Genomic DNA, 12459 nt, shown 5'->3' with positions numbered 1-12459 from the left:
ACGTCCCAGTAAAACCACTCAAAAAATCAGTTTCTTGTACATCTGGACTAGCATGAGATGTTAGCCCAAAAAAGCCCCATTGAAGCATTATTAGTAAGATGTATATCCCAATGTTATCTTAAAAAAAAAAAATCCACAAAACTGAAAGAACCAAAGTATCTACTCCTAGGAAAATGATTATGTAAACCTTGGTACACCTTTATGAGGGAATATTGTGCAGTCATTAAAAAATTGTGTTCTCTAAGAGTTTTTCATGATATAGCAAAGGGTTATAATACTCAGTGAAATTTTAAAAAGTGTTATGTGTACAGCATTGTCTCAGCTATGTAAAGAAAAATGTTTCATAGGAAAAAAAATGGAACAAACTACAAGCAGAACTTTAATCAACAATGTGATCGTGAAACTTTTTTTTACATCACCATTCTATACTTTACAAAACTTTCTATTTTATAATAGGAATTTGATTATATAATAATCAGAAAAATTAAATCTATTGAAAAAAATTAATGGGTTCTGAATTCTTATCAAAGTACAAGTGTTCTGCTTTTACCCTATTGATCCTTGACACAAAAGTATACGAAAGGTCCGTTATACACATCTGTGTCTCTTTCCCTGTCTTGCATACAGGGTCGTCATTGCCATCTTCCTAAATTCCATATATATGTGTTAGTATACTGTACTTCACTCTGTATAATCAGCTCCAGTTTCATCCATCTCATCAGAACTGATTGAAATGAATTCTTTTTAACGGCTGAGTAATACTCCATTGTGTATATGTACCACAGCTTTCTTATCCATTCATCTGCTGATGGACATCTAGGTTGTTTCCATGTCCTGGCTATTATAAACAGTGCTGCGATGAACATTGGGGTACATGTGTCTCTTTCAATGTATGCCCAGAAGTGGGATTGCTGGGTCATAAGGTAGTTCTATTTGCAATTTTTAAGGAATCTCCACACTGTTCTCCATAGTGGCTGTACTAGTTTGCATTCCCACCAACAGTGTAGGAGGGTTCCCTTTTCTCCACACCCTCTCCAGCATTTATTGCTTGCAGATTTTTGGATTGCAGCCATTCTGACTGGTGTGAAGTGGTGGGAGAGGGTGGGAGGATTTGGGAGAATGACATTCTAACATGTATACTATCATGTGAATTGAATCGCCAGTCTATGTCTGACACAGGATGCAGCATGCTTGGGGCTGGTGCATGGGATGACCCAGAAAGATGTTATGGGGAGGGAGGTGGGAGGGGGGTTCATGTTTGGGAATGCATGTAAGAATTAAAGATTTTAAAATTTAAAAAATAAAAACTAAAAAAAAAAAAAAAAAAGTATACGAAACAATGGAATTTGACCATGGAAAATAGAAGCAATGGAATAAGCAGAGATCTGAGTTTTACTTTTTGGTATTTTAATTCACATGTATATATGAGAGCATTTAAAAAATTTTTCAGTTGTGTAAGTTTACTCATATTTCATGTACACAGTAATTATCTTGGATAAAAAACACTTCTTGTTGCAAGTAATTGAGACGCTAAGATTAATTAATTATCAGTCCTAAACCTTAGACTAGGACTATTTCATGCATAAAAACCTGTGACCGTTTCTCAGGAATGCTATAAAAATGATTTCCACACAGTTTGAATCCTCTTCATTTAGGAGTCACTCCTAGGTACTATTTCAACTTGAAGACTTAAGAGTTAATGAGGTAACACTAAAATATCCTCGCTAGCATTGAGTTTCCACTAAAAGTGATTGCATAAATCAAACACTTTTTGACAGTGTTGGGGAAACTTACTTTTTGGGGTAATCCCTTTGCAGCAATATAGACTATATGGAGTATTTTAGACATTTTTCTTCTGAGTAACACAACAATTCCAGAGTCTGTTTTTTCCTCTGTTATTATGGATGATACCTTCTAGATGAGTGCTCTGAACCCAGAGTAATGAAGTTATTCAGTACAGTTCAGTCATTCAGTCATGTCTGATTCTTTGCGACCCCATGAATCACAGCACGCCAGGCCTCCCTGTCCATCACCAACTCCCGGAGTTCACTCAAACTCATGTCCATCGAGTCGGTGATGCCATCCAGCCATCCCATCCTCTGTTATCCCCTTCTCCTCCTGCCCCCAATCCCTCCCAGCATCAAAGTCTTTTCCAATGAGTCAACTCTTTGCATGAGGTGGCCAAAGTATTGGAGTTTCAGCTTTAGCATTAGTCCTTCCAATGAACACCCAGGACTGATCTCCTTTAGAATGGACTGGTTGAACCTCCTTGCAGTCCAAGGGACTCTCAAGAATCTTCTCCAACACCACAATTCAAAAGCATCAATTTGTTGGCGCTCAGCTTTCTTCACAGTCCAACTCACATCCATACATGACCATTGGAAAAACCATAGCCTTGACTAGACGGACCTTTGTTGGCAAAGTAATGGTCTTTGCTATAATATGCTATCTGGTGCTACTAATTTGCTTCAGTCATGTCCAACTCTGTGCGACCCCATAGATGGCAGCCCACCAGGCTCCCCCGTCCCTGGGATTCTCCAGGCAAGAACACTGGAGTGGGTTGCCATTTCCTTCTCCACTGCATGAAAGTGAAAAGTGAAAGGGAAGTCGTTCAGTCGTGCCCGACTCTTAGCAACACCATAGACGGCAGCCTACCAGGCTCCTCTGCCCATGGGATTTTCCAGGCAAGAGTACTGGAGTGGGTTGCCATTGCCTTCTCCAAATATGCTATCTAGGTTGGTCATAACTTTCCTTCCAAGGAGTAAGCATCTTTTAATTTCATGGCTGCAATCACCATCTGCAGTGATTTTGGAGCCCCCTGCCCCCAAATGAAGTCTGACGCTGTTTCCACTCTTTCCCCATCTATTTCCCATGAAGTAATGGGACCAGATGCCATGATCTTCGTTTGCTGAATGTTGAGCTTTAAGCCAACTTTTTCGCTCTCCTCTTTCACTTTCATCAAGAGGCTTTTTAGTTCCTCTTCACTTTCTTCCATAAGGGTGGTGTCATCTGCATATCTGAGGTTACTGATATTTCTCCCGGCAATCTTGATTCCAGCTTGTGATTCTTCCAGCCCAGCATTTCTCATGATGTACTCTGCATAGAAGTTAAATAAGCAGGGTGACAATATACAGCCTTGGCGTACTCCTTTTCCTATTTGGAACCAGTCTGTTTTACTATGTCCAGTTCTAACTGTTGCTTCCTGACCTGCATACTGGTTTCTGAAGAGGCAGATCAGGTGGTCTGGTATCCCCATCTCTTTCCGAATTTTCCACAATTTATTGTGATCCACACAGTCAAAGGCTTTGGCATAGTCATTAAAGCAGAAATAGATGTTTTTCTGGAACTCTCTTGCTATTTCGACTATCCAGCGGATGTTGGCAATTTGATCTCTGGTTCCTCTGCCTTTTCTAAAACCAGCTTGAACATCTGGAGGTTCACAGTTCATGTATTGCTGAAGCCTGTCTTGGAGAATTTTGAGCATTACTTTACTAGCATGGTAGATGAGTGCAATTGTGCGGTAGTTTGAGCATTCTTTGGCATTGCCTTTCTTTGGGATTGGAATGAAAACTGACCTTTTCCAGTCCCGTGGCCACTGCTAAGTTTTCCAAATTTTCTGGCGTATTGAGTGCAACACTTTCACAGCATCATCTTTCAGGATTTGAAATAGCTCAACTGGAATTCCATCACCTCCGCTAGCTTTGTTGTGGTGATGCTTTCTAAGGCCCACTTGACTACACATTCCAGGATGTCTGGCTCTAGGTGAATGATCACACAATCATGATTATCTGGGTTGTGAAGATCTCTTTTATATAGTTCTTCTGTATATTCTTGCCACCTCTTCTTCTGCTTCTGTTAGGTCCTTACCATTTCTGTCCTTTATTAAGCCCGTTTTTGCATGAAACGTTCCCTTGGTATCTTGAATATTCTGTTCAGTTCAGTCGCTCAGTCGTGTCCAACTCTTTGCAGTCCGATGAATTGCAGCAAGCCAGGCCTCCCTGTCCATCACCAACTCCTGGAGTTCACTCAAACTCATGTCCATCGAGTCAGTGATGCCATCCAGCCATCTCATCCTCTGTTGTCCCCTTCTTCTCCTGCCCCCAATCCCTCCCAGCATCAGAGTCTTTTCCAATGAGTCAACTCTTCGCATGAGGTGGCCAAAGAACTGGAGTTTCAGCTTTAGCATCATTCATTCCAAAGAACACCCAGGACTGATCTCCTTTAGAATGAACTAGTTGGATCTCTTTGAAGTCCAAGGGACTCTCAAGAGTCTTCTCCAACACCACAGTTCAAAAGCTTTGTTGGCGCTCAGCCTTCTTCATAGTCCAACTCTCACATCCATACATGACCAGTGGAAAAACCATAGCCTTGACTAGACAGACCTTTGTTGGCAAATTTATGTCTCTGCTTTTGAATATGCTATCTAGGTTGGTCATAACTTTCCTTCCAAGGAGTAAGCGTCTTTTAATTTCATGGCTACATTCACCATGTGCAGTGATTTTGGAGCCTCCAAAAAATAAAGTCTGATACTGTTTCCACTGTTTCTCCATCTATTTCCCTTGAAGTGATTGGACTAGATGCCATGATCTTCGTTTTCTGAATGTTGAGCTTTAAGCCAACTTTTCACTCTCCACTGTCACTTTCATCAACAGGCTTTTGAGTTCCTCTTCACTTTCTGCCATAAGAGTGGTGTCATCTGCATATCTGAGGTTATTGATATTTCTCCTGGCAATCTTGATTCCAGCTTGTGCTTCTTCCAGCCCAGCGTTTCTCATGATGTATTCTGCATAGAAGTTAAATAAGCAGAGTGACAATATATAGCCTTGACGTCCTCCTTTTCCTATTTGGAAGCAGTCTGTTGTTCCGCAGATGTCCTTTTCATTATAGGGGACTGGAATACAAAAGTAGGAAGTCAAGAAACACCTGGCTGCTGCTGCTGCTGCTGAGTTGCTTCAGTTGTGTCCGACTCTGTGCGACCCCATAGACAGCAGCCCACCAGGCTCCCCTGTCCCTGGGATTCTCCAGGCAAGAACACTGGAGTGGGTTGCCATTTCCTTCTCAAGAGTAACAGGCAAATTTGGCCTTGGAATACAGAATGAAGCAGGGCAAAGGCTAATAGAGTTTTGCCAAGAGAACGCACTAGTCATAGCAAACACCCTCTTTGAACAACACAAGAGAAGACTACACATGGACATTAGCAGATGGTCAACATGAAAATCAGATTATATTCTTTGCTGTCAAGATGGAGAAGCTCTATACAGTCAGCAAAAACAAGACCAGGAGCTGACTGTGGCTCAGATCATGAACTCCTTATTGCCAAATTCACACTTAAATTGAAGAAAGTAGGGAAAACCTCTAGACCATTCTGGTATCTCGAATATTAGGGGGATGCAAACATGCAGTCCAAACACCTTCTGTCCTGCCTCCCTCTCTTTGCTCCCTGCCCATTCCATCCTTTTTCTTTGAAAATGCCTTGGATCTTGTAAATATACATTTGAAAGTAGAAGTGATTTTTTCACTTCACTAGAACTATCTCCCTTTGACCCCTATTATGAGTCAAAATAAGTCACGGAATAATGGCAGAAGGAAAAACATGTTAAAGAAACATACTGGAAAGTGTTATTTAATTCAAAGACAACAAAGTAAGTTACATGAGCAATCAGCACTGAAAGAATACAATTTTGCTCACTCTATTATACTGGTTGTCCTGTCATGAGTAAAACATGAAATGCACTGTTTAGGACTGTAATTGACATATTTGTGCAGCACATTTAAATGTCTCAATATTTCTAAAACAGCACCATCAAAAATCAGAGCTTTTAAGGGATAGCACTAAATGAATTAGTCCTGAACAGGTGTGCATGTCACAGGAATTAGGATAAAGACTGAAGAGTGGACATTTTGAATGGCAGATGTTGGCTCAGTAATTAGGAATAATATTCTAACAATTAGATTGTCTGAAAATCGGAATAAGTTATTTTTCTAAACTTGTCAATTACAGTCATAAGAAGAAATAAAACATAGGTTGGATTCAGGGCTGTGTCAACCTGTAAGACATTTTAGGTAAGTTGGGAGAAAGGTACCCTATCGAATTCATGACTTAGTATTTGCTCCCTCTGCACTGATGTATCCCCATGCCAGCTACAGGACAGCAGCACATGGGTTAGTTTCAGCTGCTACTTACCGACTCAGGTGGGAACCTTTTGCAATGTCCTCTTATTAGAAATGCTGTAGATCAACTTTCTAAAGTAGACTTGAATTTGGAGTTAATGCCCTCTGAGATTTATGTCTACATTTCTGGGTGTAACCTGAATATAAATCACTGCTTTAGGTGTCCTGTTCTCCACATAGGCCACATTCAAAGAAGCATAATGTTACAGTCAAAAGTAATATGAGAAGATTCAGTTTAATGAAGTGAAAGTGAATTGGCTCAGTCGTATCCGACTCTTTGCAACACCAAGGACTGTAGCCTACCAGGCTCCTACATCCATGGGATTTTCCAGGCAAGAAGACTGGAGTGGGTGGCCCTTTCCTTCTCAGTTTAATAAGTGACTCTCAAAAACTATTAAATAAATATGATGCAGTTTATAGTGTACAATGTTTCTTGAAATGTTTTTCTTCAAATTTTTATTCCTTCATACCTGCTTTAGATCCCTTATTTTTCATAATTACTCTGGAAAGATAATTGTGAACGAATAGGGAAAATTTGGGCAAGTAAAGACAAAATCTCTCCTTATTTTTCCCACTACTAACTCTCTCTTTCTGTCTGTACCTATTTTCTTGATTCCTTAACAGCACAACCTGGAAACTAGATTGAGATACATTAAATGATTCTTTGGTAATTTCGGGAGTAGGGACATGCATGTGTTAATAATTGCTGAGTAGATCCTATGTCTACAGAACCTTCCATTAGATCCTGAGAAAAGAGGCAAAGCAAGTTATGTGAATAATATCTACACTCAAGTAATTTACAGTCTCATGAGCCAAACTGGATAAAATCACATACAATAAATTTCAAGCAAGAAAATCAATGGACAGTGAAAATGACTACAGCTGTAGACCTATGAATAACCCAGAAGTTACCTAGATCTTTGGTATATAGGAAGAAAGGAACTATAGGGAAGCCAGGGAAATTTTCATTAAAAAGTTACATACTGAGTAAGTGTTCAGACAGGGAAAAAACTAGGAATATGGAACTAGGGAAATCTGAATAAAACCAAAGAGTCAGTGTGCAGCAGATAGCATACTAATCTGCTAGAATACAGGCAGGATGGAAGTGTTTTTTTCTCAGTGAGAATGCAACTCTCCATCCTGAGCTCCTGGAACACTTACTGTCTGACTTGATTGTTAATTTATTCTAGTCTGCCTTTTGCATTAAATAATCCTTAGAAAATAGACAATATCTTCCCCTCCCCCATCCTTTTTTTGCATTTCACACAATCTAGCAAAATGTGATTGATCAGTAAACACGTGCTAATTTAATAAAGTCGATAAGTAGCTGGTAGAGGAGGGGTAGAGAGTGGGGAAAGGATCACATGTTTAGGCTAATGGGTTTGAGTGTAATATTAGAAATTACTGGAAGTTCAAACATGTCAGAGATACGATCGAAATATTCTAGGAAGGAGGGTTTTTTGTTGATTTACATAGAGATAATAAGTTCATCTTTTTGTTTGTAAAGCTGTTGCCTGAACATTTGGGAAAGAGATGTCTCATATGGATGATATGTAGTACTGAATTATAAGCTAATTTTAGCCATTGAAATTTTTGAATAAATAAGTTCAGTTTTGAATTCTATGGGCTAGGTAAAGTGCTCTGAGTGTCTCATGGGTGTGCATAAATTTCTTCACAAAAGTTTTTTTTGAGTTGCTGATTATAATCAATCCTACACTTGATAGCATTCTTTAGAGTGAGATTTTTGGCATGTTTTAAATAATGTCTAAGCACATGGAGTTGGAAGAAAACCTGGAGTTGAAAAAATATTTTTAGGAAAGATCTACTCTAACTTTAGGAGGTTTTTCATTTTTTTTTTTTAATCGAGAGACTTCAGAACTATTTTATCAAACATTATTTTCCCTTCTGGTCTTTAGAATGAAAGTGAAAGTGGTAGTCATTTAGTCATGTCCGACTTTATGCAGTCCCATGGATTGTCTCCTCTACTGATGGAGTTCTTCAGGCAAGAACACTGGAGTGGGTTGCCATTTCCTTCTCCAGAGGATCTGCCTGACCCAGGGATCAAACCCAGGTCTCCTGCATTGCAGGCAGGTTCTTGACTGTCTGAGCCACCAGGGAAGCCTTCCTGGTCTTTGGATATTTTAGAGCAATTGTTGGCATTAATATGCTTAGATGTTTCTATATAGGTTAATCTTCAGTTCCAAAAATTTTGTTCATACGAATTCTTTGTTACTAGCGTTTAACACAAAGTTTTTTGTAACATGATTGAAATTGCACAAATCATAGGTGTTGACTGATTATTTCAGTATTTAAGCTTTCAATTACTTTTTTCATTTTCTTAACTTGGATTTGAATTTTTGACCTAAATATGTTTTGAGAAAAGAATCATTAGTATTAATTTTGATTATAAAAGTAGTAATACTCAGTTTATATATAGCTTCTGAATTTCTTCATTTATGTAATGGGTGAAGTACATAAAACAAAGTTAGATTGCTGTTTGGGAAGAAAAAGCAACATAACATCTCTATTAAAGGTGAACTTACTTATCTGATGACTCTACCTCTCACACTAAAAGAATAGGGCTAAAATACTATGAGTCTCTGGTGAGACTCTAATGAAATGTTCATAGACGTAACATATGCAAACAATTGGAAAAATACAAAGTAAATTCTATTCTGTATATATGAATAAACTTACATATCTTGCTATATATTTAGGATTCATTGCATTTAAAAGAAAAATATTTTTGCACAGATAGAAAGCCAGTGACGTCATTTGTGGAAGACGGAGAGAGAAAAGTAATGCTCAAAATTCTCCAAGCCAGGCTTCAACAATACATGAACTGTGAACTTTCAGATGTTCAAGCTTGTTTTAGAAAAGGCAGAGGAACCAGAGATCAAAATGCTAACATCTGCTGGATCATCAAAAAAGCAAGAGAGTTCCAGAAAACATCTATTTCTGCTTTATTGACTATGCCAGAGCCTTCGACTGTGTGGACCACAACAAACTGGAAAATTCTGAAAGAGATGGGAATACAGACCACCTGACCTGCCTCTTGAGAAACCTATATGCAGGCCAGGAAGCAACAGTTAGAACTGGACATGGAACAACAGACTGGTTCCAAATAGGAAAAGGAGTACGCCAAAGCTGTATATTGTCACCCTGCTTATTTAACTTCTATGCAGAGTACATCATGAGAAACTCTGGGCTGGAAGAAGCATAAGCTGGAATCAAGATTGCCGGGAGAAACATCAATAACCTCAGAAATGCAGATGACACCACGCTTATGGCAGAAAGTGAAAAAGAACTAAAGAGCTTCTTGATGAAAAGTGAGCTTAAAGCTCAACATTCAGAAAACAAAGATCATGGCATCTGGTCCCGTTACTTCATGGAAAATAGATGGGGAAACAGTGTCAGTCTTTATTTTGGGGGGCCTCCAAAATCACTGCAGATGGTGATTGTAGCCATGAAATTAAAAGACGCTTACTCCTTGGAAGGAAAGTTATGACCAACCTAGACAGCATCTTACAAAGCAGAGACATTACTTTGCCAACAAAGGTCTGTCTAGTCAAGGCTATGGTTTTTCCAGTGGTCATGTATGGATGTGAGAGTTGGACTGTGAAGAAAGCTGAGCACCTAGGAATTGATGTTTTTGAACTGTGGTGTTGGAGAAGACTCTTGAGAGTCCCTTGAACTGCAAGGAGATCCAACCAGTCCATTCTAAAGGAGATCAGTCCTGGGTGTTCATTAGTAGGACTAATGTTGAAGCTGAAACTCCAATACTTTGGCCACTGATGCAAAGAGCTGACTCATTTGAAAAGACCCTGATGCTGGGAAAGATTGAAGGCAGGGGGAGAAGAGGACAACAGAGGATGAGATGGTTGGATGGCATCACCGACTCAATGGACATGAGTTTGGGTAAACTCCGAGAGTTGGTGATGGACAGGGAGGCCTGGCGTGCTGTGGTCCCTGGGGTTGCATAGAGTCGGACACGACTGAGTGACTGAACTGAACTGAATTGAGAGAGTAGTTCTTCACCTTAACTTAAAAACAATGGGAAAAATTATAGCCAGAGACACTGGAAGTATCCAAGGTATCCAAGTAGCAATATATTGTTATTTTAAAGACTTCCAGACAGACAGATCTCTACTCTGGACAAATAGGCATTAAGAGGGCTGCAGCAAACTATGTACATGCTAATCTTCTTGGCTTCACATTTTTTGTTAATGTATTAGCTTTCTGGTTTAATTTGAATGGCAGTCTTCATAAATGCAGGCCCTTTCTTCTTGGGGCTGGACCTTATAATTATAAAATAAAGGTCTTTGACAGCCTGACTCTTCCATTATAAAATATAACATCCTTTCTGAAACAGAGGAACCCCCAAAAGTCATGTGAAAAGAGGACCGAATCATAAAAAATGTTGGAAACTCTTCAAACAATATTATGAACCATATGTTATTCCTTAGAAATTTCAGTTAGGATAGTGCTAAGTGTGAGAATTACATGACTTGGAAAAATAGAGAAAACTGAGTGAACAATTCAGATACAAGGAAGAAATGTTTCCACAAATAATTGTTCAATGTAAGCTTATTTTCTTAGCCCATGAAATGAAATTTCTGTTTTTTTATGAGAACTGGCTATTCTGTTACCAGACTGGGCAGTGGCTGTCTGAATGTTTCTGTATGAATGAAAATCTCCTCTCCCAGGGGGGAAAAAAAAAAAGATAAGAGCATTTAACAAAGCCTCTTAGGTTTCTGATTCAGAAACGGCAGTCATTTGATATACTGAAAATACCCACTTCCCAAAGAAGTAAATCTAGATTCTCTGACTACATCCTGCATAACAAAACCTCTCTGGTTTTATGATTTTGCCTAGCTTGTCGGGAGAAGGCAGGAATAGCTGAATGCTTCCTGGTTTCTTTAGCATAACCCAGCCCACTTGCAACACATGCCCAGAACTGCCTCATTAGCCACTGGGATATAAGCCAAAACATAAGACTACAGTCAGTATAAGGGGAATTACTGGCAAGAGAGCTCTACACCAACTTAATACTGAATCCACTACTTTTCCAAGATCAGAAAATAGTACACTAACAGGTACCACTTCTCATCTCATTCAGGCAAAAATTCATGGTTTTAATCTGCATCTTTTATCTAGAATAATTAGCTATACCATAATAAAACATGCAGCCTGGCTGCATATATATATATATATACATACATATATACATTTATATATGCTCTTGTTAATATCTCTTATTATTTCCTGGATAGCTTTGACATTGTAAACCACAGACGATTTGGAGCCTAGCTTTGAAGGGAGGTGTTCTACAACAATTTTTTTCTTGTTTAAAGTTTAATCTACAAGAGGTAATCTGAAAATGACGGGGGCAAAGAGAAAAAAGAAAAGCATGCCCTGGAGCAAGATGCGTATGCCCCGTTGTGAAGACTTTAAACTGTGGTGCAGACGGCGGCTGCCCATTTTGGAGTGGGCGACACATTACAGTCTGAAAGAAAGCTTGCTTCCGGACACTGTTTCTGGGATGATGCTGGCAGTTCAACAGGTGGCACAAGGTAATGTCCTGCATTTGATTTTCATTTTATACGGAGTAGATATCACTTTGCTTTCCTGGAAGAGTATTGTGACCTAGGGTCTACTAACAAAATTGACTTTAATTAACTTTTGGAGAATAAACACGTTGAATATCTGTGGAAACTTTTGTGTTTTCCTACTTGTCTTTTGCTTTCTTTTTGTTGTTTTTGAGGGATATTAAGCATCAAACCAATTTTTAATGGCATTATATATTTGCAATTAAAATTCATACTATATGAGTAAAAGATCTGTAATTGTGGGACAATGAGTTTTTATAGTTTGACTTTATTGATACAGTTTTCTACTTAGGCTGAATCAAGCTATAAAGTATCACCTGGCATGAACATATCATTTGTAAACCTAATTAGCAGCATACAATGACCTGTTGTAACCTTGAGGGTTGCTATAAGCAAGGAATAGAGCTTTCTGTACATAAAGGAGGCTCTTGGCCAAGATCATCATTTGCAAAGAGAATCCTCTGTCCTTAGAGCTTACATTTTACTGTGCATGCCAGTTTAATTCTGTATCACATTATGTACTGTTTATTTCTCAATTATAAATTTAAACTGATGAGAAGTCTGATTTTCACTGTCCCAAAGCTGTTTATAAACGATATTCTAGATTTAGATAAATGTTTCTGTGGGTAAAAACTATTAGGTAATTGGTATGCATACGGTGTATGAGCCTGTGTGGGTT

At 38.8% G+C, this 12459-nt stretch overlaps 1 protein-coding gene across 9 annotated transcripts in view; it reads left to right on the top strand.

Moving 5' to 3' along the window:
• SLC26A7 (solute carrier family 26 member 7) overlaps positions 1–12459 on the top strand; it is a 215392-nt gene that overhangs the window by 54080 nt on the left and 148853 nt on the right. For 6 of the 9 annotated variants that reach the window (XR_006060883.2, XR_006060884.1, XM_042254501.1 and 3 more), the window contains exons 1-2: positions 11177–11267; positions 11526–11744. Coding sequence is in view for 7 of the 9 variants with exons in the window: in XM_042254501.1 (XP_042110435.1) it covers positions 11552–11744 (193 nt within the window). In the remaining 2 variants the exon portion in view is untranslated. Of the gene's footprint in view, positions 1–8940; positions 10265–11176; positions 11268–11525; positions 11745–12459 lie in introns of those variants that run through there. The other 3 variants (XM_042254498.2, XM_060393519.1, XM_060393521.1) reach the window with 2 other exon arrangements.

Source organism: Ovis aries, chromosome 9 (genome assembly GCF_016772045.2).
Source record: "Ovis aries strain OAR_USU_Benz2616 breed Rambouillet chromosome 9, ARS-UI_Ramb_v3.0, whole genome shotgun sequence".
In the NCBI taxonomy this organism is placed as follows: Eukaryota; Metazoa; Chordata; class Mammalia; order Artiodactyla; family Bovidae; genus Ovis; species Ovis aries.
This window is presented reverse-complemented; position numbering and strand designations above follow the sequence as displayed.